Here is a 23653-nt window from a genome sequence, read left to right on the forward strand (position 1 = left end):
TTTTAAAACACGACCCCCCTCTGCTTCATTTCCTGGTAAAACACTCGTCAGCGCTCTGAGCACAGACTGCAGACAAATTGAAAAAATCTCTTGTTCAGCGTGATTGAGGACATGGTTCAGGAACAAGAGGGTAGCAAATGCCACTCCCACTGTCCTCTTTGAGAGCACACACACACACACACACACACACACACACACACACACACACACACACACACACACACACACACACACACACACACACACACTCTCTGGCCCTCTGTGTTTTGGACAGCCCCCTTTTCTCTCTGGTACCAGCCGTCCCGTCAGTTCCTCTCCTCACTCTGAACCTGCTGCAGGGACCAACAGAGAGCAACATGAAGGAGAAAGGTAGATCGCTTTATGACCGTACTAACACATGAGGGAGTGTGTGTGTGTGTGTGTGTGTGTTTGTGTGTGTACAAAGCGGGATGAGAAAAGGAGAAAGATTTTACATCTTTTTTTTCTTACTGTTGAGCTAAAAGTGTGTTGTTATGAAGTATCTGTGCTCTAACGTCAGGATTCATCCGCACCAGAAGTTTCTCATCATGTGACAAAAAGTTTAAAAAGTTTGTTATAACTTTAAAAACTTCGATTTCCTTCTAGATTATGGATTTGTGGAAACCTTGAACCTAAAATCTGGGGTTAAAATCTTTGGCTGCCAAGTGGAAAAAGTGCAGACACAGCTGTCACAGCAAACAGTTCATCATCGTGGTCGAGTTATACCGACATGTGATTCCTCACAAAAGCTTCCTGTTTCACCTTTCACACAATACTCTGCCGTGACAACACTCTTCAAGTTCTCAATATGATGAACTTTATTTAAAGATTTAAAGATTTGTTAAAATTTGTGTTAAAAGATTGAACTTTACATTAACTTTACATTATTCACCATGAAGCTAACGGTCAGAAATGTCATAATTGTCATGATTAATGCCTGCAGTGTGACCGCGTCCAGCTGGCAGGCCTCATAATCAGAATCATATGAGCGTATTGTTGCTTCACCCGATGGTTAAATTTAGTGAGCATACCAAACATATCGTTTCTTTCTACTCGCCTAAGAATAGAGATCAGCGCCACTTCAACACTGAAACTTCTTTAAATCTAAAATAGACAGCGCCTCTCTCCTTACACACACACACTCTCACACACAGAGAGAACACTGGTGCATTTTTACAGCTGGAGATAGCAGCAGTGTGATTAGCTGTTGGTCTCATGTTCCTCTCCATTTGCCGTCTTTCTAAATCCACCGTTTGCTAAGACTTGACACCAGATCGGCTTCACGCTGAGGGCGGGATGAAGGATGAGAGGAGACGTTTGGGAAACAATCAAACACACTCAAAGTGTTTGATGTTACAAACCAGACAATGTGTCCATCATTTAGACGAGCTGCTGGTGTTTGGTCCTAACACACTGTGAAAAACGGAAATCTTATCAAGTGTTTTTGTCTTATTTTAAGTAGAAAATGTCTATTAGTTTAAGTTATTTAAAAAAAAGAGGTCTGAATTGCTTAGATCAAGTGAAATAAAGGTCAATGAAACACTAAAAATTGCTGGAAAGTTTTCTTGAAATTAGGATAATGTGTTAATACAAGAAACTTTCCTCTTGTTCCACTGGCATCTTTTTAAACTAGTTTCAGATGAATGTGGCTCATATTAAGTCTAAAACGTAGGGATGCACCAATACAAAAAATCTGTCAGATACCAATACCGATATTAATATTGCTGTTATGGCCGCTATTTACAAATATTTACCTATATTTACAGATATCTACCAAATTTTACAGATATCTACTGATATTTACAGATATTTACAGATATCTACCGATATTTACAGATATCTACTGATATTTACTGATATGTACAGATATTTACCGATATCAATAGTGGTAAAAAAAATAAAAAAATTGACACATACTTTATGTCGAGGTAGTTAAGAGAGAAAGAGCAGTCGATTGTGAGAAAAGACAACCATGGCTAAATATCTGTCAACTTTAACACATGGCCCTATATCAATGTTGAAACCAATATATCCTGCATCCCTACTTAGAAGACTTTTGTACTGAAAATAATGGCCCTTCTCTACTAGCATGCCTTGGCCCTACTCTACTCGGCCTGACTCTACTCTACTCTACTCGTTTTGTGATGGTTTTCCACTAGCCCAGTTCTTTGACCACCGGGGGGCGGGGTCGCCATAAAACAGCTGGGAGACACTGCGTCCACGTCATTTAGAGCGCCACACAACAATCGCAAACAATGGAGAACTTGGAGGCAATAGTTCACTAGCTGCTCAGTCTGAGGCTTTTTGTCACAAACCGAATGAAAGAGGAAAACAGAAGAGGGCTGCAGGCAGGTGGCTCTCGTCTTCTTATGTCCTGTCTTGTTTAGTATCGACTCCTTTCGCTTGGAACCAGAGCGGAGTAGGTACTAAAACTAGCTTGTTTTGGGAGGTACCAGGCCAGTGGAAACACGCTGCAAATCGAGTAGGGCCGGGTAGAGTAAGGCCAAGGTGTGCTGGTGGAAAAGGGCCATGAGACAAAAACACTTGATAAGATTTCAGTTTTTTGCAGTGCAAACTTGTTTTCTTGTGTTTTCTCTCTTCTAAGTGCTCCACTGAAAGACTCATATGGTCCTTTATTCCGGCAGCAGTTTGTTGTTTTAATGAACATTTATGACTTTGTCGCCTCTGTCTGTTGTCTCGGTGCTCTTGTGCTGCTCGTCTTGTTTTTTTTTTTAGTGAACCATTGACTTTGTAATCGTCCTTCATGATCATGGCATTTGGTATTGGTTTTCTGTGTTTGTTTAGGGTAAATGTCTTGACGAGTATTGTGTGCATAAGCGAACGGTGGTATATGAGTTTTGCCATTGGGGATTAATAAAGCTGTCTTATCCTATCTTTAGGACTTCATACCCAGGACACACTGCAAAAAACTGAAATCTTATCAAGTGTTTTCCTCTTATTTCAGTAGAAAATGTCTTTTAAGACTTAATCTGAGCCCCATTCACCTGACCAGTCCAGCAAAATGTCTTATTCAAGTTGTTTAAAGTAAAAAATGAGGTCTAAATTGCTGTTACAAGTAAAAAAATCCGCCTGTGGGACAAGAGTTTCTTGTCTTAAGACATTCAGACCTCCTTTTTTTATAATAAGACAATTTTACATAAAATGAGACAAAAACACTTGATAAGATTTCAGTTTTTGCAGTGTAAACTCAACAATGACCTTTGCGGAGTGTGGTCTCTTAATCCAGTTTGTTACTGCACACTTGTTACCATAGCAACAAATCTCTCCTGTAGTGGGTCTGACTCGGGGGCCACATACCAACGGTGTCTGACTCAGTGTTTTAGAAATCTTCGATGCTGCTTCAGGCAGAGGAAGAAAACATTTCCTCATTCAGCTTTGGGCGTAGAAATGTTTCTCTGAGTCAGATAAGTTACAAAAACGAGGAGTATTCTGTGATTTTAAGGTTTGTTAAGACACTTTTTGGCTGTGGTACGTCTCTTATCTGTTCTCGTGCTGTGTGTCCAAACACTGGGAGACGATGGAGCGCTCTCGGCGTGCCACATTCCTTCCCCCTTCTCTCTCCTCTCTGCTAATCACATTGAAGACCTCTGGAGTGAGCTGTGATTAGATTGAACAGGCATCCGCTGCTTCTGCTCGACATGAAAGAGACGGAGGAGGAAGGGATGAGGCTGAGCTTTCTCCTTACAGTTTAAGAAAAGATTTCCCAGAGCGGAGAAAGCCTGTTGAATAACCTCACTGAGAGCCCACAGGGTGATATTTACCAAGGTGTGTATGTTTGTGTTTGATGGTGTGTGTCTGTGCCAAAGAGAGGCCTGTTTGTACATAACGTTCGGTTACGTAAGCCCTGATGGGACATTTCTGAAGGACTATTGTTTTGTAATGAACAGCTCAGTCAGAGAGAGAAAGATTAACCTGCGTCTGGACGACACGGCCTTAAACTGGGAGGATTGTGCTTCCAATCAAAGCAGAACATCATATTTTTCTGAGGAGATTGAGTCGATAACGTCACGACCAGCAGAAAAAAGGACAGAGTCTGCTTTTCCAAAACAATCCTAATGACTTTATGAGGAGTTAACGGTTTGATTCCTCCTGTTCCCTCTGTCCTGCAGTGCATCAGAGCCTGGACAGCTGTCACACCAGTCCGTCCACGGGGAAGCGCGTCATCCGCTGCTTCAGGTGTGGGGAGCCCTGCAAGGGGGAGGTGCTGCGGGTCCAGACCAGCTACTTCCACATAAAGTGCTTCTCATGCAAGGGTGAGGATCTTTCATTTTCCCTTTGAAAATCACTTCAGAAACTAAGAAAATCAACCTCTGCAGACGCTACATGGCTAAGTGCAACACTGAAGTCATCAACACTGCAAAAAATGAAATCTTATCAAGTGTTTTTGTCTTGTTTTAAGTAAAAATTGTCTCATTTCGCTCCTCAAAAACATGAATGTACCATCACTTAAAGAATCAACAGTGTGGGCAAAATAACAGAAAATATATTGTTATGTCATCAGATTGAGAACTTAGTATGAGTAACTTTCTTCGTATTTCATTGGCAGATTTTGTACTTGTTCCAAGCAATTCAGACCTAATTTTGTCTTTAAATAACTTGAAATAAGACATTTTTCTGAACTGGTCAGGTGAATGTGGCTCAGATTAAGTCTAAAACGACAAAAACACTTGATAAGATTTCAGTTTTTTCCTGTGCTGAGTTGTCACACACATTCAGAGGAGTTCCCGTGCCTCGTTGCAGACATATTTCCTCAGCCTTCCTTTGTCTGCACTAATTAAAACTGACAAGCTTCACTGCGTCGTGTTGGTGTTTACTGCAGAGATGGAACAAAGAGACTCTCAGAGCAGAGAAGCCCAAAGACCTTTGACACGACCTGGGAAGAGCAGGGGTATCTGAGCCTCGCTGAATCAGATTTTAGATCCAAGTGTTTCACTTTGACTGGGCTTTAGATTAAAATGAGCTGGATGAAACTGGAGCAAAGATTTGTTGGCTTCTTGTCTTTGTTTTAGTTATTTACAGAACTTTTTATTTTATTTTATTTTTTTATTTGTTCATTATTTTTTTTTATCTTTTTTTATTTCATTATTTATTTATTTATTTATTCTGTTTTTAGTATCATTTTTTATTCATTTTTATTTATATTATTTTTTATTTCTTTTTTCATTATTTTATTTATTTTTCATATATTTCATTTTATTTATTATTTATTTATTCTATTTTTAGTATTATTTTTTATTATTTTTTTATTTTTTATTTACTTTTATCCATATTATTTTTTATTATTTTTATTTATTTATTTATGTTTCATTTATTTCATTTTTTATTTTTTATGATTTCTTTAATTTATTTTTTTTTATTTTTAGTTTAATTTTTTTACTTATTTATTTTTTGGCAAAAGCAACTTCCTGTGAAAGGGAAACCTGTTTTTAGAGCGTCACCCTTCATCATATTTGTAATACTGACAGATTGTGACCTGACTGAGGAAAAGGCGTTGGCACGGCTTGAATTATCTTTGGCACTCGGCCTGAAATCTCACACCAGTGACCAACTTAAAGCTTTGCTGCCTCTGAGTACAACAGCACCGCGTCTCATGTGGCGTTTCTTTGATAAAAAGCCGACAGTGACAAAAGCTTTCTAACCTAATTTACATGAAACAGCCTCTTAACATGTAAACACAGGGCTGTGTGTCTTTTTCTGGACTTAAAATTGTATACTTTTAGAAATACCCCCCTAAACCTGAACATTGTGTGTGAGTCACCGCGCCGCAGAGACATGAATCTGTTCTTGGCGTCCTGTCGACTCTGTTGTGATACGTTCAGGAGGACGAGTGTCAGAGTGTGTCTGTTGGTATCAAATGACTCTGAACAAGCAGAGAGGAACGCTCACTCCCTGTCAGTAAATTATCACTCTTTAAATAAACACAAACACTGACAAAGAGAAAAACACACACAGGGACACGCAAATGCTTTGGAAACCAGGGCAGAACCAAAGGTCGGGGAGCAGAAATCACATCTTGTGCAACGAGAAGTTGTTAACCAAAAAAATCCTACAGCACTTCTGTAGAAAGTTAAATAAAATCTGCTTCAGTCAGCAAAACGCTCGGTTTGACCAGTTTCCTTCGGAGAAACAGGTTAATACCACCACACGTCACCACGTTATCAGCTCCAGACAAGTTTAAACGAACGGGGTCAGGACTCTTCACCTCGTAAGCTGATTAGCGAGGACTATAGCGTCCCCCCACCACCTGCATTAGCTTAGCATTTAGCCTCTAGCTTTGACCGTCTGCCGGCTGTAGCATAAACTCAGTCTGTGGCTGTGAATGAACAGAGAGGCCAAAACAAAAGGCTGAAAGAAGCTAAAACGGTAAAACAGTGAAACTGTGGCTGTAATTAATCAAACCTCGTTGTGTGTATCTCTCTCTTCATCTGTGTGTGTGTGTGTGTGTGTGTGTGTGTGAGCAGTGTGTGGCTGTGACCTGGCTCAGAGCGGCTTCTTCTCTAAAAATGGCGACTACCTGTGCCCGCTGGACTTCCAGAGGCTCCACGGCACGCTTTGCAGCAGCTGCGGCGAGTTCGTGGAGGGAGAGGTGGTCACCGTTCTGGGGAAGACCTACCACCCAGCATGCTTTGTGTGCACGATCTGCAAGTAATAACAACTCAAGTCATGAAATAACCTTTAAAGATGAATAACTCGTGCTTTGAAGAGCTGTGAGGACTTACTGTGTCCCTCTTTCAGGCAGCGCTTTCCTGCAGGAGACTGCGTCACCTTCAGCGGGAAAGACTGCCTCTGTCAGCGCTGTACGCGGCCTAAGTCTCCGACTCCCAACAACGTCCGCTATCCCAGCAGTAAGTTCGGCTTAACAGGATTATCTGCACAAGAAAAAGATGTTTTGTTCAAATTCAGAGTTATTAATTCATAAATTGATGACGAACTTGCAGAATGTGACAGTAAACCATCATCTTGTGCCTTTTCGTGTACTTCATCCTGTTCCTCAAACATTAAAGAGATCATTTTTTTATTCGTGCGTGTTTCCTGTCATGCATTTTGAATGATTTCATTTTTCAATAAAGGCAAAACTGCAAAAATCAAAGACATAAAACTGGAGCTTTTATAACAGAGACCTCGAAGGCCTCTCTGTGCCCTCTCTGGGGATAAAGCTAAGACTGTATCACCCACCGCAGAATCCTCTTGGATCTTTCTTTTTTAGGTCAAGTGCACAGTAATAAGCCATCGACCCTCCACCCTGACTATGAATAGAGGAGGGATCAATTGAGGATCCAGACTCGCAAAGTCTCAGGATTATCAGAATCTCCTCTGCAGGACTGGACAGAAAATAACTTCTGTAGTTTATGATGTGACTCAGACTTTGTAAAACCAGCTTGATGTAAAAATAAACGAGACAAAGTGACCGAACAGATTTATAATGTTTGATCTGACAGTACGTGTGTGTGTGTGTTTTCAGACTGCTCTGGTTGTGGCAGAGACATTAAGAACGGACAGGCTCTGCTGGCGATGGCGGGCCAGTGGCACCTCGGCTGCTTCAAGTGCAAAATCTGCAAGAAAGTCCTGAGCGGAGAATATATCAGCAAGTAAACACGACGCCGCCATCAGCTCTCTGTTCTGAAAACTGGTAAAGAAAAACATCTTCACCTTCCTCTCCACCCTCCTGTGTTTTAGAGACGGTGTCCCGTACTGTGAGAGGGATTACCAGATTCAGTTTGGGATACAATGTCACGCGTGTCAGAGGTTTATCACTGGGAAAGTCTTAGAGGTGAGTGAAAGGTTAAACTCTCTGCACTCTGTGACCTTTATCAGAGTGTCAAACCCTGTTTCTGTCTCCTCTCTTATCTCATCCAGGCGGGGCAGAAACATTATCACCCCGGCTGCGCCAGGTGCTGCCGGTGTGACAGGAACTTTAAAGAAGGAGAAGAAATGTTTCTGCAAGGTCAGTTTGGGAAACAATGTGTGAATATACATGTAAATGTTGTTAGTGTTTCATTAAAAACCTGAAGACAAATGTGACCAGTGGTGCTAAGGTGCCCTCCTGGTTGGCAAAATACACTCTGCTGCCCATTTGGGAGCCATTATGTGAGCTAAGTGCCCTATTGGGAGCTAAGATGCACTTAAGTGCCACAATGAAAGCCATAACTTGTACTCAAGTGCCCTCCTGTTTGGCAAGACACATTAAATTGCCCTCTCAAAGCTAAAGCCTGCGCTAAAGTGCCCTCTTCAGAGCCCAAAACATGCAAATATGCCCTATTTAGAGCCAAAACATGCACAAAAGAGCAATTTTTGAGCCCAAACCTGTGCTTAAGTGCCCTCTTGGGAACCGAAATGTGTGCAAAAGTGCCCTCCTGATTGGCCAAACACACTCAACTGCCCTCTTAAGATTAAACCTGTGCTAAAGTGCCCTCTTGGGAGCCAAAAACATGCAAAAATGCCCTATTTGGGAGCCAAAACATGTGCAAAAGTGCCATTTTGGACCCAAACATGCGCTAAAGTGCCCTCTAGGCGCCAAAATGAGCACTGTTGGATGCATTATGTGTGCCAAAGTGCCCTCAGGGTTGGCAAAACACATTTAACTGCCCTCTCAAAGTCAAAATCTACGCTAAGGTGTCCTATTGGGAGCCAAAACATGCGCTATAGTGCCAGTTTAGAGCCAAGACCTGTGCTAAAATGACCTCTTGGGAGCCAGAATGTTTGCAAAAGTGCCCTTCTGATTGACAAAACAAACTTCACTGCCATCTTGGAGCCCAAACCTACACTAAAGTGCTCTCTCTGATGCCAAAATGAGCCCCATTTGAAGCATTATGTGTGCAAAAGTGCCCTTGGGGTTGGCAGAACACACCAAACTGCCCTATCAGAGCCAAAACCTGTGCTTAAATGCCCTCTTGGGAACCAAAATGCTCTGAAGTGCCCTATTGGGAGCCAAGATGCGTGCTTAAGTGCCCTCCTGTTTGGCAAAACACATTCAGCTGTCCTCTCAGAGCAAAAACCTGCACAAAAGTGCCCTCTTAGGAGCTTAAATGCACTTAGGTATCTCATTGGGAGCCAAATGGTGCACCTTAGTGCCTTTTTGGGTGCCATAAGTGCACTTAAGTGCCTTCCCAGCTGGCAAAACTCAGTGAACTGCCCTCTCTGAACCAAAATCTACACTAAAGTGCCCTTTTGGGAGCCAAAATGAGCCCTACTTGAAGCGTTATGAGTGCAAAAGTGCCCTCGGGGTTAGCAGAACACACTTAACTGCCTTATTGGAGCCACAACCTGTGCTTAAGTGCTTTCTTGAGAGCCATAAGGTGTGTATAAGTGCCCTACTGGGTGCCATAATGTGCGCATAACTGCAATTTTGGAGACAAAACCTGCCCTAAACTAGCCTCTTGTGGGTTAAGTTCACTTCAAGAGCCATAATGTGCCCTAAAAATCCCTATTTGGAGCCACAAGGTGCGCTAAAGTGCCCTCCTGTTTGGCAAAACACACTTAACTGACCTTGGGTGGCGAAAATTTGCACTTAACCCATTAACTACCTGACCTTTTGACCCTTTTACTTTTTAAACGTAAGGAACATAAAGTCTATTTAATTTTAAAGAGCCCTCTCGGGAGCCAAAATTCACGCTAAAGTGCTCTTAAAAACATGTAGGACTTAGTTGAACATGCTGTATGTGACTTTTTTTCACCTCTGCCCTTCAAAAAGTCTATGCCCTCCTCTGATTGTGACTCTGTCCTCACAGGAAAGACGATTTGGCATCCCCACTGCAGAGACATCAGCAGCAGATGTGAGGACAACTACAGGGTGAGATCTCAGTCAATAACACACCACATGTTGGGGTAACTAAACACAGAGTTTTTTAAAAGACACTAGCTGGTACTCCTTATTTAGCATGTTAACATGATCTCTGTCATTTCACCCCACCACTCTCTCCCTCCTCAGGTCAGGAGACAAAAAACAAGCTGTCTCGATTTCTTTTACCCTCCACATGAACTGAAGGTTACTAGTGGACGAGTTTGCCCTTTGCACTTGTAGTTTTCCTGCGTGGGCTTAATCTCACAGTTTGGGATTAACAGCACTCGCTTGATTCACATGCAACGTGAACGCTCTGCCCACTGCGCCCCAGAGTTAGATCCTGTGTTTGTGGAGCAGGAAGAAGATACCTGTGATTTCATAAATAAGATAAAATTGCCTCTGATGAAGAACATTTTTCTACTGAAAAATGACGTGGAGGAGATTTTATTCTGTAGAGAAGCTGTGCAGGTCATGCAATAATTATCCAGCTTAAAGCATACCTTAAAACCAAATTAGCTGTAGCCAACAGTGACAGTGCTGCATGCTTGGCTGTTTTTACTGTCATCGCTTGAAAAACTAGACATACACCAACACAGGGGTCTGCAACCTGCAGCTCTCTGACTCCTTTACAGTGGCTCCTTGTAGCTTTAAAAAAAATATTATTAAAATAAAGAATTGTTATTTTTCTTACAGAGTATTGATGATTAAAGACACTGACACTAAATAAAATCCTGTGTTAACATTTAGTTGGAACTAAATCTTCATCCTATCTGTCAATAAAGCCTGCCACCGCTCTACTTCACCTCCTACAACATCAACAGCCCACCAACTTTCCATGCACCTGTGGCTAACCTGATATACATGTTTGATATGTGGCAAGACATTAGCTAACAACAACAGAAAAAAATGAGTTGACAAATATATTCAATACATGTAGAATTCAAGTTTTCTTAAAAATTAAATTTAATTTTTTTTTCAAACTAAATACATTTTTTGTGATTTGACATCTGTTAAAATTAAACATGTTTTTGAAATTTAGAATTTCTGTCAAACTTTTTCAAAATTTCCTTAATTTTTGTAAGTTGCAAATTTTAAAATTTTAATATTTAAAAAAATCATTTTTTAAATACGATATATGTATAGAACTCAAGTATTCTTGAAATTCAAATTATAATTTTTTGCAAACTAATTTCAATTTTTTGATTTTTTGGTAATTTGACAACCGTTAAAATTTGACTAGTTTTGAAATTTTAAAATTTCTTTCAAACTTTTTCAAATTTTCCTAAATTTTTTTAAGTTTCAAATTTTTAAGTTTAAATATTTAAAAATAATTGCAAATTTTTTAATCACATTATTTTCTGATTTTTCATGTATTTCGATTTTTTTTCATCTTTTTAAATTTTTTATTTCTAAAAAACTTTCAGACATTGCAAATTGATTAAAAAAAAATACATTTTAATTTTTTTAACAATTTTTCAGGACTACATAATCTTTGGAATTACTGCAAACTTTTTTATTTCACATTTTTTTTAAACAATTTTGCAAATTTGTAATTTTGAAACTTTTTGATAAATTTGCAAATTTTTTTGGAATAAAATCTAAGACATCACACGTACAATTTTATAAATTCAAAAACATTCTAGTTTAGATAAGTATTTACCAGATTTTAACTATGATTAGATTTTTATTCCCTTTATCTTTTTTTATCTTTATTTTGAAGGTGAGGTAGTTTTTTCGGCTCCTAAATGACTTAAATCCACGTGAGCTGATGCCAAATTACTCCTATGAAAGTGAAGGTTGCAGACCCTTGCACCAACAGTAAAAATCCAGAGGGGAAAAAATCTCACGGTAGAATTTACTAACGTAACTGAGGCTGTCTTTCAGAATCTGGAGTCCTTAAGGAGGGACAGTTACTGCAAAAATGACACAACTCATTGTATAGCTTGCTGAAAATTTCCACATGAAACCAAAATTACATTTAAAACTTAATTTCTCAGTTATCGTGCACATATTTGCACTTTTACCTGCATGAAAACAGGATGCTGTGCCCCGCTTTATAAAAAAACCCTAGTAATGCTTCTATCGATGTATAAGTCAGAGGAAACATGTTGTGCTTGTAGTCTTCAGATGCTGTAGGAGTCGCTGCAGCCCCACATGATGTAAATCTAACACTCCCGTTTTCTTCTTCAAGCCCACCTCCTCATCTGAGAGCTCCTCCTCCAGGCCGGGCTCGTGCACACCGGGGAGTCCTGGTCGAACAATTTGCGTAAGTTCAATCAACAACGTCCTCTACGAATCCTCCATGGTGCAGCTTTGGGTTGATTTACATCTATCCTTTATTCATACAGGGGAATCGCATGGACAAAGGGTCTCTCATGCAAGATGTTGCTTTTTGTCAATGAGCGTTGGCATTCTTAAAGTAAAACAGCAAAAGTGAATTTGACGATGATTTTAAATGAATGTTTTGAACCTTGACTGGTTGGGAGTAGTTTCATCTTGCTTTTGAAAAAGAAAACAAAGGGTTTCAATCGTGGTTGAAAAAAGCCTAAGTGAAAATAAAGAGAGCAACCACAGATTGAACGGGAACTTAGATTTATCTGCTCGATCAATTTGAATTTGCTGCCAATTCAGATTGTATTTGACTGCAAAAACAACCCGGTGCTTTCAGTGTCCTTTTGATTCCTCCATTTAGTCTTTTGTGAACCTGTTGTTTTGCTGCTGGAATAAACTTCACACCCACAGGGAAACCAAACTGAGCCAAGAAAACTGTTTCTTTGGTCTGAACAAAAACAAATTTACACCTTTCTTTATAAAATTCATGTGCCAAAATATGACATTTGTGTTGCTGTGGGTCCAAGTTTCATTCCTCCATGATGTGATGTAATAAGTGACCTTTGACCTTCACTGTATACTCCCTCCATCCTCCCCTCTTTTTCCTCCTCTTCACCCCTTTCCCCCCCTCTCCTCGCTGTCCTGGTCCCAGGCAAAAGTAGATAATGAGATCATTGATTACCGAGACTTAGCGGCAATTCCCAGAGTCAAGGCTATTTATGATATAGAGCATCCTGATATGATATCTTATAAGAGTGTCAGCGACACCCCCTCTACTTTGGACAACAAGGGCCACAGACAGGACAGACAAATCCCCGCAGAGGTAACTTCATTCAATGCACCGAGTTTTCTCCAGTGACATGTCTGTGTGTCATTGTTGGTGTGTTTTTATTTCTTGGTTTGACGTACGACTCAAACCAAGTGAGCTCGTGTTTTGTTGTCCTAATATGTGACTGTGTTTGACTTAAAATGCAAAAGCACTGATTCTAAAAGGGAAACATGCATCTACATCAGGGGTCTGCAACCTGCGGCTCTGACTCCTTTGCAGTGGCTCCTTGTAGCTTTAAGAAAATATTATTAAAATAAACATCAACAACGGCATCAACATCCACCAATTTTCCATGCCACTGTAGCTAACCTCAAGTTTTACAGCCCTGGTAAGAAAATTACATCTACAAAGAAACTAATCTGGAAGAAAATAGAGACATGAATAAATAGACATTTCAACTAAAATAGACAATCTACATTATGACGTGTCTCGAGACATAGTGGATGATGCTGATGACCACGTAGCACTGCGTAGCTGTGTATTCCTACGCACTCCATGTCAAAAACAAGTACGCGTCGTAGGTGCTTACGAACAGAGCAGCGAAACCCCAAAACCTTCTATATTTTCTTACATTGTTGAGACGACATAAGTCGAGAACCACGCAAGTCAACGATCTCCTGTACAGATTTTAATTGTTTTAATTTAAAAAGTTCATTAAACTGCCAGCTTGCTGGCTTAATTTGCTTGAAACTAGCAAAAAAAAAAAAATTTATTTAACAATTTTGAAAATTTATTTCAGTTCAATTCTTCTAAATTTTTTGTGAAATTTTTAAAAATAAAAAAAATAATAATAAAATTTTGCAATTTTTATCAATTTAGTTTTTTCTGAATTTTTTTTGCAATTTTTTAAAATTTCATTTTTATTAAAATTTCTTTTAAAAAATAAATACATATTGCAATTTTTTTTGGGTGATATTAATTATTTAAAAAATTTTCTGTAACTTTTAGAAATAAAAAAATGAAATTTTAAGAATTAAAATTTTGCTATTTAAAAAAAAAATTCCTGAAACTTTTGCAGTTTTTTAAATGTCATGTTTTCTAAAATTTCTAATTTTTTTTAATTTTGCATTTTTTTTTTAAATTTAAAATTTTTTGGAAATATTCAATATTTAAAAAATTTTGGGGCTATTTTTAAAATGTAATTTACTATTACATCACATATAGAATTGAATAAATAAATAGTAGTTTAGATAATTATTCACTAGATTTCAACTATGTTTAGCACTTTATACACTTTTTAGTCTGTATTGTGAAGATTAAGTAGATTTTGTGGGTCTGGATTGACTTAATCCAGGTGAGCTGAGAAAAAATGGCTACTTTGAAAGTAAAGGTTGCAGACCTCTGATCTATATGCATCTAAGAGCAACAGTCTTTATTTGGTCAAGTATGTTGTCAAGATCTGGGCAGACGGGCAGCACATTTGATATTAAAGAGCTAAATCTGTATCGTCCTTTTATATTTTTAGATTCACAAGAACAAAAAATATCTTGAAATTGAGAGAATTTTTATTTGATCCAAACCAGATTCCCTTTGAATTGGGTACCGCCAATCCTCAAAAAAAAAAAAACAATCAAAAGAATGATATATCAGCTGCTATTTAGTGCAATATAATAACTCATAATCAGTGACATAAGCACTAAAATTTAATATTAGGGACATGTGAATCTAGACTTGACTCTAGATGGAATACAGAAACAACTAATTAAAGTGTTCAGCTACTATTTTCTGGATACCTCAACTAACTTAGACTAACCAGCTGCATTTCCTGTATCATCAGATCCTTTTTGTTTCCTCCCTTTATGTGTCTTTACTGGAAAACCTCATAAATCCTTTTAATTTTCAAATTTAGGTTAACAGACTTCAAAAACAACTCTGCACTTTGAGAACATACTGTGGTTGTGGTTTAAAGGTAGAGTCTGCAGGATTTTCCTAAAAAGTAAAATATCAACTTCCTGCTTAACCGTTACGTGTCGATAAGCATGTGTCAAATACCCGTGGTTAGCTTGTACTAACGTGCTAAGTAAGGTGCACGGCCCTCGAGTCTCTCCCACAAAGAAATGCGATGCTAAAGGTGGTTGCTGGGCTGGTGAGTGTGTTCACGTCGTCACATTCAGAGGCTGTGGGTCCAAGGAGGAGGAGCCAGTTTGGATTTGTGTTTAGGAACAAGTAACGGAAACTCCTACAGACCCTACCTTTAGGGGTTTTTGTGTGTTATCAGACAAATTTGGTGATATGAGGTTTTTCCACTTAAAAAAAAACAAAAACAAAACACAGGGGTGTGTTTGGAGGGGTAGAAACTCCAAAGGCCACCCCCAAATCCATGCTCAAATTTTTATCTAATGAAAATGAAAGTTAAACACAGGAGCATAACTTTCGTTTGACACATTCTGTTTGGTGTTCTAGTCGCTCAAGTTGTTCTGATTGGTGGAGAAAAATTGTTAGATGACAAGAATAAGTCAGGGGCTTTGGCCACCCCAGAATAATCTGGACACACCCCTGCCATAATATGTCTTTTTTCTTTATGTGTAATATCATGCACTGATTTTCTTTTTTCTTTCTTTCGTTAAGTCACCAGGAAACGATTCTGTAACCACTGAGGTAAATAAACTTAGTTTTGTTAACTGAATGAAGATAAATTATCTTTGTATAGCAGTATGTATTGTTTGACTTTTACATTTTCCTTCTTTCTGTCTCAAAGGAGAGTTTAGAAATCAGAAAGTACATACCAAAATCTACAAGCCATGGATCTTTTGGGGCTCATGCCATATACAACCGCCACAGCTACACCCCGACTCTGTCCAGATCACCCCAACACTTCCACATGCCAGGTGAGACCAGACCCAAGTGTCTCATTACCTCCATCACCTTTACAGATATAAACCCTCCTCTACTCTTTGCTTTCTCTGCACCCTTAAAAACTCTTCCACTGTCTTTCCTCTCCTTCTGTGCGATGATGACAAGCAGGCTCCCAGCCCTCTACTTCTTTATGCTCTGACAGCAATGACACCCGCCCCACCTCCCCTTTAGTTCACAACACCCTCCCTCACTCCAAAGGTAAGATTCCTGCTCCACTGCACCCCTTCTTCTCCTTTTCTTTATTCCTTACCTATTCCTAAATCTTCACCCCCTAATAACACTAAAGAGTCAGCACAGATTTAAGTAACAATATATCTCATCACAGCATTAAAAACACAGAACCATCTCGTGGAGAAAGCATAAAGACTGACAGCCGCCCACACACTCCCTTCACATCATGGTGTACTTTCAGAGACAGCCCAGCACACACTGTACCAGCAAGCTCCCTCCTCCTCTCCTCTCCTTTCCTCATTTTCTCTGACATCCAAGTTATATTCATGCAAATCTTTCTCGAGGTAGATCCCAAATGTGCTGAAAAAGTTAAATATTCTTGTCCCTGTTTCCTGATTAACTCAACATTCCTCTACTGCTAATTCTAACCATAGCAGTGTCATGGTTATTTCAAAGACTAGTTTGTTGTCAGCATGTTTGTGTTTGCTTGAAACAGAGGCCCAGAAGGGACTTAAAAAGAAATGTATCATTATGTTCTTATTATATGTCCCATTAGGGCCTCCGTAGATTGAAGCATGAAAAGCTTGTGCTACTTTTGTTGAAAGATAAACAAAAACCTCACGACACACCTGCATAGGTTACTCATTGATAATGAACTTGAAAGTCATAACTGAAACCTCAGTTACCCAAAATGGAGAAAATAAGTTGAAAAACATCTTATTCTCTTTTGTTACCCCCAATATTTACAAGATATTCATCTAAAGCTACAGTACAGTGACTTTATTCTGCCCTAGCTCTCTTAGCATAGCAGGTTGTTGACAGCTTCCCCAGAAAGCTTAGATGTAGATGCTTCTAGAAAACTCTGTAAAACTGTGCACACAAAAGAATGTACATCGGTTTTACAGATAATATTTGCATTCAAACACATTAAACATGTTTTATATCCCTTTAAGCTCCGAAAATGATCAAGAAAACACGGCGCTAGCCCGATGCTAATGTACAGGGCAAATCATGTTGACATGCTAACGGTTAGCAAACATCGCTCCAAGCACAGCTTTAAAATAGATCCTAAACTTTTATGACACAAATGCACCATAAACACTCCTCAAAGACAAAATACTCAACGACAAATGCTTTTCCAACAGAAAGATAAAAGAAACATGACGCTAGCTTGATGCTAATGTGTAACAGTTAGTAAAATCGCTCCAAACTCAGCTTTAAAATAGACTCTCGACTTTTATGAAAGAAATACACCATAAACACTCCTTCAAAAAACACTGACACTCTCCTTAAAGCCCAAATACTTACTAATACATGTTTTTCCAACAGGAAGATGAAAGAAAACATTGCGCTAGCTCGTTGCTAATGTACACGGCAAAATACGTTGACATGCTAACGGTTAGCAAACATCGCTCCAAGCTCAGCTTCAAAATAAGCCCTAAACTTTTATGACAGAAATACATCACAAACACTCCTAAAAAACAACACTGACACTCTCCTTAAAGCCAAAATACTCACAGATAAATGTTTTTCCAACAGGAAGATGAAAGAAAACATTGCGCTAGCTCGTTGCTAATGTAGATGGCAAACTACGTTGACATGCTAACGGTTGGCAAACATCGCTCCAAGCTCAGCTTAACACAGATACAGCCTTTTAGGACAGAAATACATTATAAACAATTCTCAAAGCCAAAATACTCACAGATATATGCTTTTTTTCCACCAGGAAGATGAAAGAAAAGATGCAGAGTCATGGCAAACAGGGCAAAGTCCAAGATTCCAAAATAAAACTTAAAGCCTGCAGTAACTGCGTTAAGACACTAGATGTCCCACTTCCGTCAAAACATGTAACAAACTCACAGAAAGATCTATACAATTACTGAATATTTTAACCACTTTTTCTCAATTATAAAACACCAAAAAAATACATTTAAATTGAGCTGCCATTGTTTTTTTATTATTATGAATAAACTAAACTCCATTATATCTCAGTTTAACAACAATAAAGTTGAACTTAAATGGAAAAGGTAGTACCAAATGTTATTTCTGACAGTATGTTGCTGTTCTTTTATTCTTGCTGATGCTGAATTATTCTATGTTCACAGATGAAGGGTTCAACATGTACAGGAGGCCTCCAATTTACAAACAGAAAGGTAAGCAAAGAGCTTATTTCATTCATGTGACATATTATATTGATTATATAACAGGATACCTGAAGGGGCCCTGTGTGTTTTTGACACTGCTGACAAGTTATAGTCTGAGGAACGTATTTAGAATGACAGAAATCCAATATTTCTGGGGAGTTTTTCAATCGTACAATACAAATACTCAATCCTGTGAAACTTTGTTGAGTCAAAACACGTTTTCTGTTGTTTCCACTGTTGCCGACTGCTGTACCTAAAGTAAAGGCATCATTTATGTGTCACTTTTTTATCTTCCTCGTGTAACATTTTTGAAACCAAGTGTTACATAAGCGGCTTTGAATCATAATATCACAAACCTAAGTCTCCTGGTATCAACTTCATACATAGCATCATGACATATCTGCTTTGAATAACTGGGAGTCATAGAGAGCTTCTGCCAGGGACAAACTGTCTGTGGTCTTACAGAGACCTCTAGAGACCTCTGGAGGTTAAGTCCAGTAAGCCACGTCTCAGTCTTATCTCAGCTGGACAGAACATCATAGCAGCAAGAGACTATTTGACCCCTCCTGAGCCCAGACTGTGATGTGAGGTAACAGTATGATATCATGTCCCTGTTTACTGTAAGCTGTGGGTAAACAGTCTGTGAAGTTAACAAGTTTAGCTCAACAACATGGGGTCACAGATCAGACAAAAATAGAGCAATACCAAGAGTTGTGCTGAAAGCGGAGCGGGAGGCTGATTAAAGAACTATGTAAGGTGTGACTCAGGTAGTCTGATCTAATTCAGGGAAAGACTTCTGTCTGACTTATGCAGTCCAATGTGAGCTAATCTGTCTGCTGTTTCACTTTCTCATAGATCCTAATTCCTCCACGACCCAAACGCTGTCCCTGCCTGGATATGGTCGCAGCGGCATCAATCAGGTGAGAACGACGCCATCTTTTACCTGACGCCTGGTTTATTAAAGCTCTGCTGCCAGACTTTCAACCAAAACTAGGAGGTGTGAGCACATTACCCTAAAGCTCTTCACAGCCTCAGCCTTCTCACATTTTAGATCTATTAACACCATGTGCCTCTGTGTCTGTTGAGGTCCCTGGGCAGAGGTCTTTTGAATGTGTCAGTGTCTTGAATTAAAACTCAAAGGAGACAAAACGTTTCCAGTCTGTGCTCTGAGACTCTGCAACAGTCTGCCTGATTAAATCTGGTCTGCAGATTCAGTAATTTCTTTAAAGTTATTTCTCAAAACATACTTTTATCAGAGGGCCTTCCCTGATTCCAATTTTATTGTTTGTTTACTTGTTTGCTGCCTGATTTTACCAGACTATTGATTGTTTTGTAGTTTTAGCTACCTCTATTTGGAACCAAAAAAATGACTTTAATGTTTAGTAATGAAAATTAAATTTGGTATTATAAAACATGTCGTGAATTTCTAAAAAAGGGCCAACAGTATGCAAACAATATGCAATAAAATAAACTCCCCTCCGCGCCAAAAGAGTGACAGAAAGTTGAAACTGATAAAAAAGACAGTAAAAAAAAAAAAAAAATTAAATATGATTTGAATTCAAAAATATTATAATGCAAAAAATTCTAAAAATGAAATTATATAAGACATTTAATGTCCATGTTTTTAACTTCAGCAAAATGTTATGAACGCCATTTCATGTTTTCATACGTTATAATTTTTTTTTACTTATTTAAAAAAAAAATTAATTCTTCTTCTTCTTCTTCTTCTTCTTCTTCTTCTTCTTCTTCTTCTTATTATTATTATTAATATTATTTTTATTATTATTATAACTATTATTATTATTATTTATTTCATATTAATGTTATTTTTTGGCGTTTTTATTATGAATAATAATAATAATTATTATTATCATTATTTTATTATTATTATTAATATTATATGGCTATTATAATAATTTGTATTATAATGATTATAATTGTTAGTATTTTCATTGTTATTGAAGGAATGAATAAAAGCTTATTTTGAAAATGTAGAAGAATAACACTAAGGAAAAAGACAGTAAAACAAACGAAAAAAAATTAAATTATAAATCCCTAATTCACCATCATTACTATTATTATTATACAGTATGCATTAGGCTGAAAAACATATATGACACCGTTAACAGTTTGGATTAGTTAAAATGTTTGTTTTTTTCTGTGTTCTCTTCACGTGTAGCCTCGCTCAGCTGACTTCACCAACTACAGCACTGACAGATTTAGAGGTAGGTGTTGAGATAAATACACATTTTCATTAATCTCATCACCCACACAGTCAGAAACTAACCTGTTTTGTTTTTTCCTCCTCTTGTTATACAGACTTTAAGGTAAGTTGAATAACCTGGATGGAGATGCGGAATCCACATTCTGCATGTGTTTGATTTTTCTTTAATTTTATAAAGTTTTAATTCTAATTTAACACATTTATCATAAAAATCTACATTCAACTCATTCTGTGGTCAAACATTTTGAACCCCCATCCTGTCATTTTCCCCATTGCACGTTTGCTTCATTCTGCAGCTCTACCATGACGGCCATCATCCTCTAACACACATGGACAGAGGAATGTCAATGCCTAACTTGTTGGAACCCAAAGCAAGTATTTCTTTAGCGTTAATGTTTTTATAGCACTCGGTAGATCTCAGTGAGTGACTGAGGAAGCTTCCCCTGCAAAGACTGGCTCTGTGTAAACAGCATTATTCCCCTTTCACATGCAAATGATGCTCCAGCATCACGTCTGAGGACACAGGCCTGCTGCTCTAAGAGCTGTGAGATAGTGCTGAGAACGGAGGTTTCAAGGACAGCCTCTCCATTATCCCCTTTTTCTGACAGCATACTCCAGTCTTTAGACAAATGCTAATCGAAACAGCTTCTGCACTGCGTTTTCATTCTGTAGCTCTGACGATATAGATTATAGTTATTGTTGGAGATTGGAGTGTGTTGGATGTACTGTATGCATGAACGCCTGGTACATGATGTTCTGACTCTTTTTCATGGCTCTAAAGCTCAAAAACAAAAGGTTCAGTACATTGACTTTATGTGTAGTGTGTTTGCTAAACATCTTAAAGAGTGCTCTCTTTGTTATGTGAAGGTCTACCCATATGAAATCCTCACAGTTGCTAACAGAGGACAAGTCAAGCTTCCCAAGGACGTGGACAGAACCAGACTTGAGGTACAGTAGCATTGCTTTGGAACAAACGTTGTACTATGACTCTGTTTAGACTTTCTTTACGTTTCTCCTTTCCTTTGCAGCGCCACCTATCCCGGGATTCATTCTTTGAGATCTTTGGCATGGACATCCAGGAGTTTGACAAACTGCCGCTCTGGAAACGTAATGACATGAAAAAGTCAGCGAATCTCTTCTGAAGTGCTGCCCAAATCACTTTATCATCAACTCAACCCTTTGGACTCGACGTGTAGCTTTTCCTTTCAGTTCATATGGACTACGTCATGAATAACTTCACACTCATGGTTCCTGAAAGGAGCCGTGGATACTGAACTCCTCTCACCCAGAGAGCACACTAACATGAGTTGTTTCCTTGGATGTTGTTTAATCTAACCGATGTCATGGCACTCTCCTAACACACACAACACTTTGACCCTCTTAACCATTACGACATCAGCATGTTATCAGACATAAGTTATGAATAACTTTCCTCAACATGGATGAAGCCTGGATGGATTTTATTTTCTATTTATGAAAATTACATCATGGCCTATTTTTGTTTCTCCCTTTGGACCCTTGGTCACACTTGGTCTTTATTTTATGTTTTGCTCTGGGTTTCAAAATCTTCACTTGAAATGTTTCCTCTTTCCCCTGTCAACACACCTCAAGCGCCCTACAATAAACTAATTCACTTCCTACACTTTGAGGACTGGAGTATTTATTTATTTGTTGCAACAAAATAAAAACATCTCTGGGTGCATGGATGCTGACAGTGACTTAAAAACAAAAAAACTTCTATTTGTGTTCAGTGAGCAGTTCTTAGGCATGCTATTTTCTATCTAAATAGAAAAAATACTTTTTTTTTTTTACTTGTCTTGATTGGAGGGTTTTCTGTTTGAATACAGATACAATAATAATAATAAACATAATAATTATAATAATACTACAAATATATATAAAAAAAATAATAATTAATAAAATAAATCTAAGGCAAATTTATTTAAAAAATAAATAAAGAAATTAGCTAGAATAAAATAATAAAATAAATTAACTAAAATAGATAAATGAATTAACTAGAGATACATTATTATTATTATTATTATCATTATTATTATTATTATTATTATTATTATTATTAATAATAATAATAATAATAATAATAATAATAATAATAAAAATGATAAAATATAAACAAATCTAAGGCAAGCTTACAAAAACAAAAATACAATTAATACAGATAAAATAATAATAATAATGATAATAATAATAATAATAATAATAATAATAATAATAATAATAATAATAATAATAATAATAATAATAATGATTAAAATAATAATGATAATAATAATAAATAAAATAATAAAATAAATCTAAGGCTAGTGTATTTAAAAAAATGAAAAAATAATTAAAAAAAATAAATTACTCGAAATAAAATAAATAAATGAATTAACTAGATGGATAAATAACTGAATATATGAATTAATAAATACATACATAGGATTAAGAATATTTTTAGCTATGAATATCAATAAATTTTGTCCTGCTTTTTTAAAAAAAATTTCATCACAGTTGTGTTTTCAATCTTTGCTCTATTAAACATCACTGTCAGACTTCATCTGACACCTAACCTCTGGTTTCATGCACTCAAAGTAGCTTTTGTCTTATCACTGGTGGTCTCTTTAGCTTTTGTAGATCATAAACACACTTAACAACTCATCTGAGCCTCTTTCACAAGCAGATTAAACTTCTCTCAGGAGCTTCAACAAGTATGAGATCAGACTCTTTACACAAAGTGTTTAATTTTTTGCATCTTTAAAGTGTCAAATGCCTAACTACTCATTGTTTTGAAATCAGTGCATTCTTTTAATATGAATCCACAGGTGACGTTTTTATGAAGTATGTGCTGCAACATTACACTGCAAAGCATGACATCACTGCTATTAAATCACAGCATTAAGCAACGCTTCATATTTTCACTCATGGAACCAGCTGCACCATGGGAGAATTGCAAAATTCACCAGCTGTTCAGAAACCATAAAATCCCATTTGGTTCAGCTCCAACATGTTTGTTCAATCACGCCATTGGAGAAATACGTCCAACAGATGGCGCTCTGGAGCCTGGAATCAAAACAGCACTTCAGGATTGGTTTCAGTGTTTGACAATATATTTACAAAACACTTTTGGTGGATCTCTGAGTAAAATTCCTGAATGTGTACTCAGATTTCATGCAGTAGAACAGCTAGTGTGAAAATAGCCTCCATTAATATGACTACTGGTTGTAACCTTCACTATCAGTTATTTACAAGACAGATAAGATAGTGAAAGTAAACTA

General features: G+C 37.7%; 1 protein-coding gene across 1 annotated transcript; it reads left to right on the plus strand.

The window, feature by feature from the left end:
• Positions 1–327: 327 nt before the first annotated feature.
• Positions 328–21930, plus strand: LOC141785024 (actin-binding LIM protein 1-like). Its single transcript, XM_074663092.1, has 19 exons — positions 328–369; positions 4149–4292; positions 6501–6684; positions 6775–6884; positions 7502–7628; positions 7717–7810; positions 7897–7984; positions 9768–9829; positions 12012–12086; positions 12804–12974; positions 15549–15578; positions 15679–15808; positions 15945–16034; positions 18113–18160; positions 19007–19071; positions 20331–20384; positions 20672–20746; positions 21243–21323; positions 21404–21930. Exons 1-19 carry the CDS (start codon positions 357–359, stop codon positions 21515–21517), a joined length of 1755 nt encoding a protein of 584 aa, XP_074519193.1. The 5' UTR covers positions 328–356; the 3' UTR covers positions 21518–21930.
• Positions 21931–23653: the final 1723 nt, after the last annotated feature.

This window comes from Halichoeres trimaculatus, unplaced genomic scaffold, assembly GCF_033239565.1.
Source record: "Halichoeres trimaculatus isolate MK-OKI-2021-1 unplaced genomic scaffold, fHalTri1.1 fHalTri1_scaffold_23, whole genome shotgun sequence".
Lineage (NCBI taxonomy): Eukaryota > Metazoa > Chordata > Actinopteri > Labriformes > Labridae > Halichoeres > Halichoeres trimaculatus.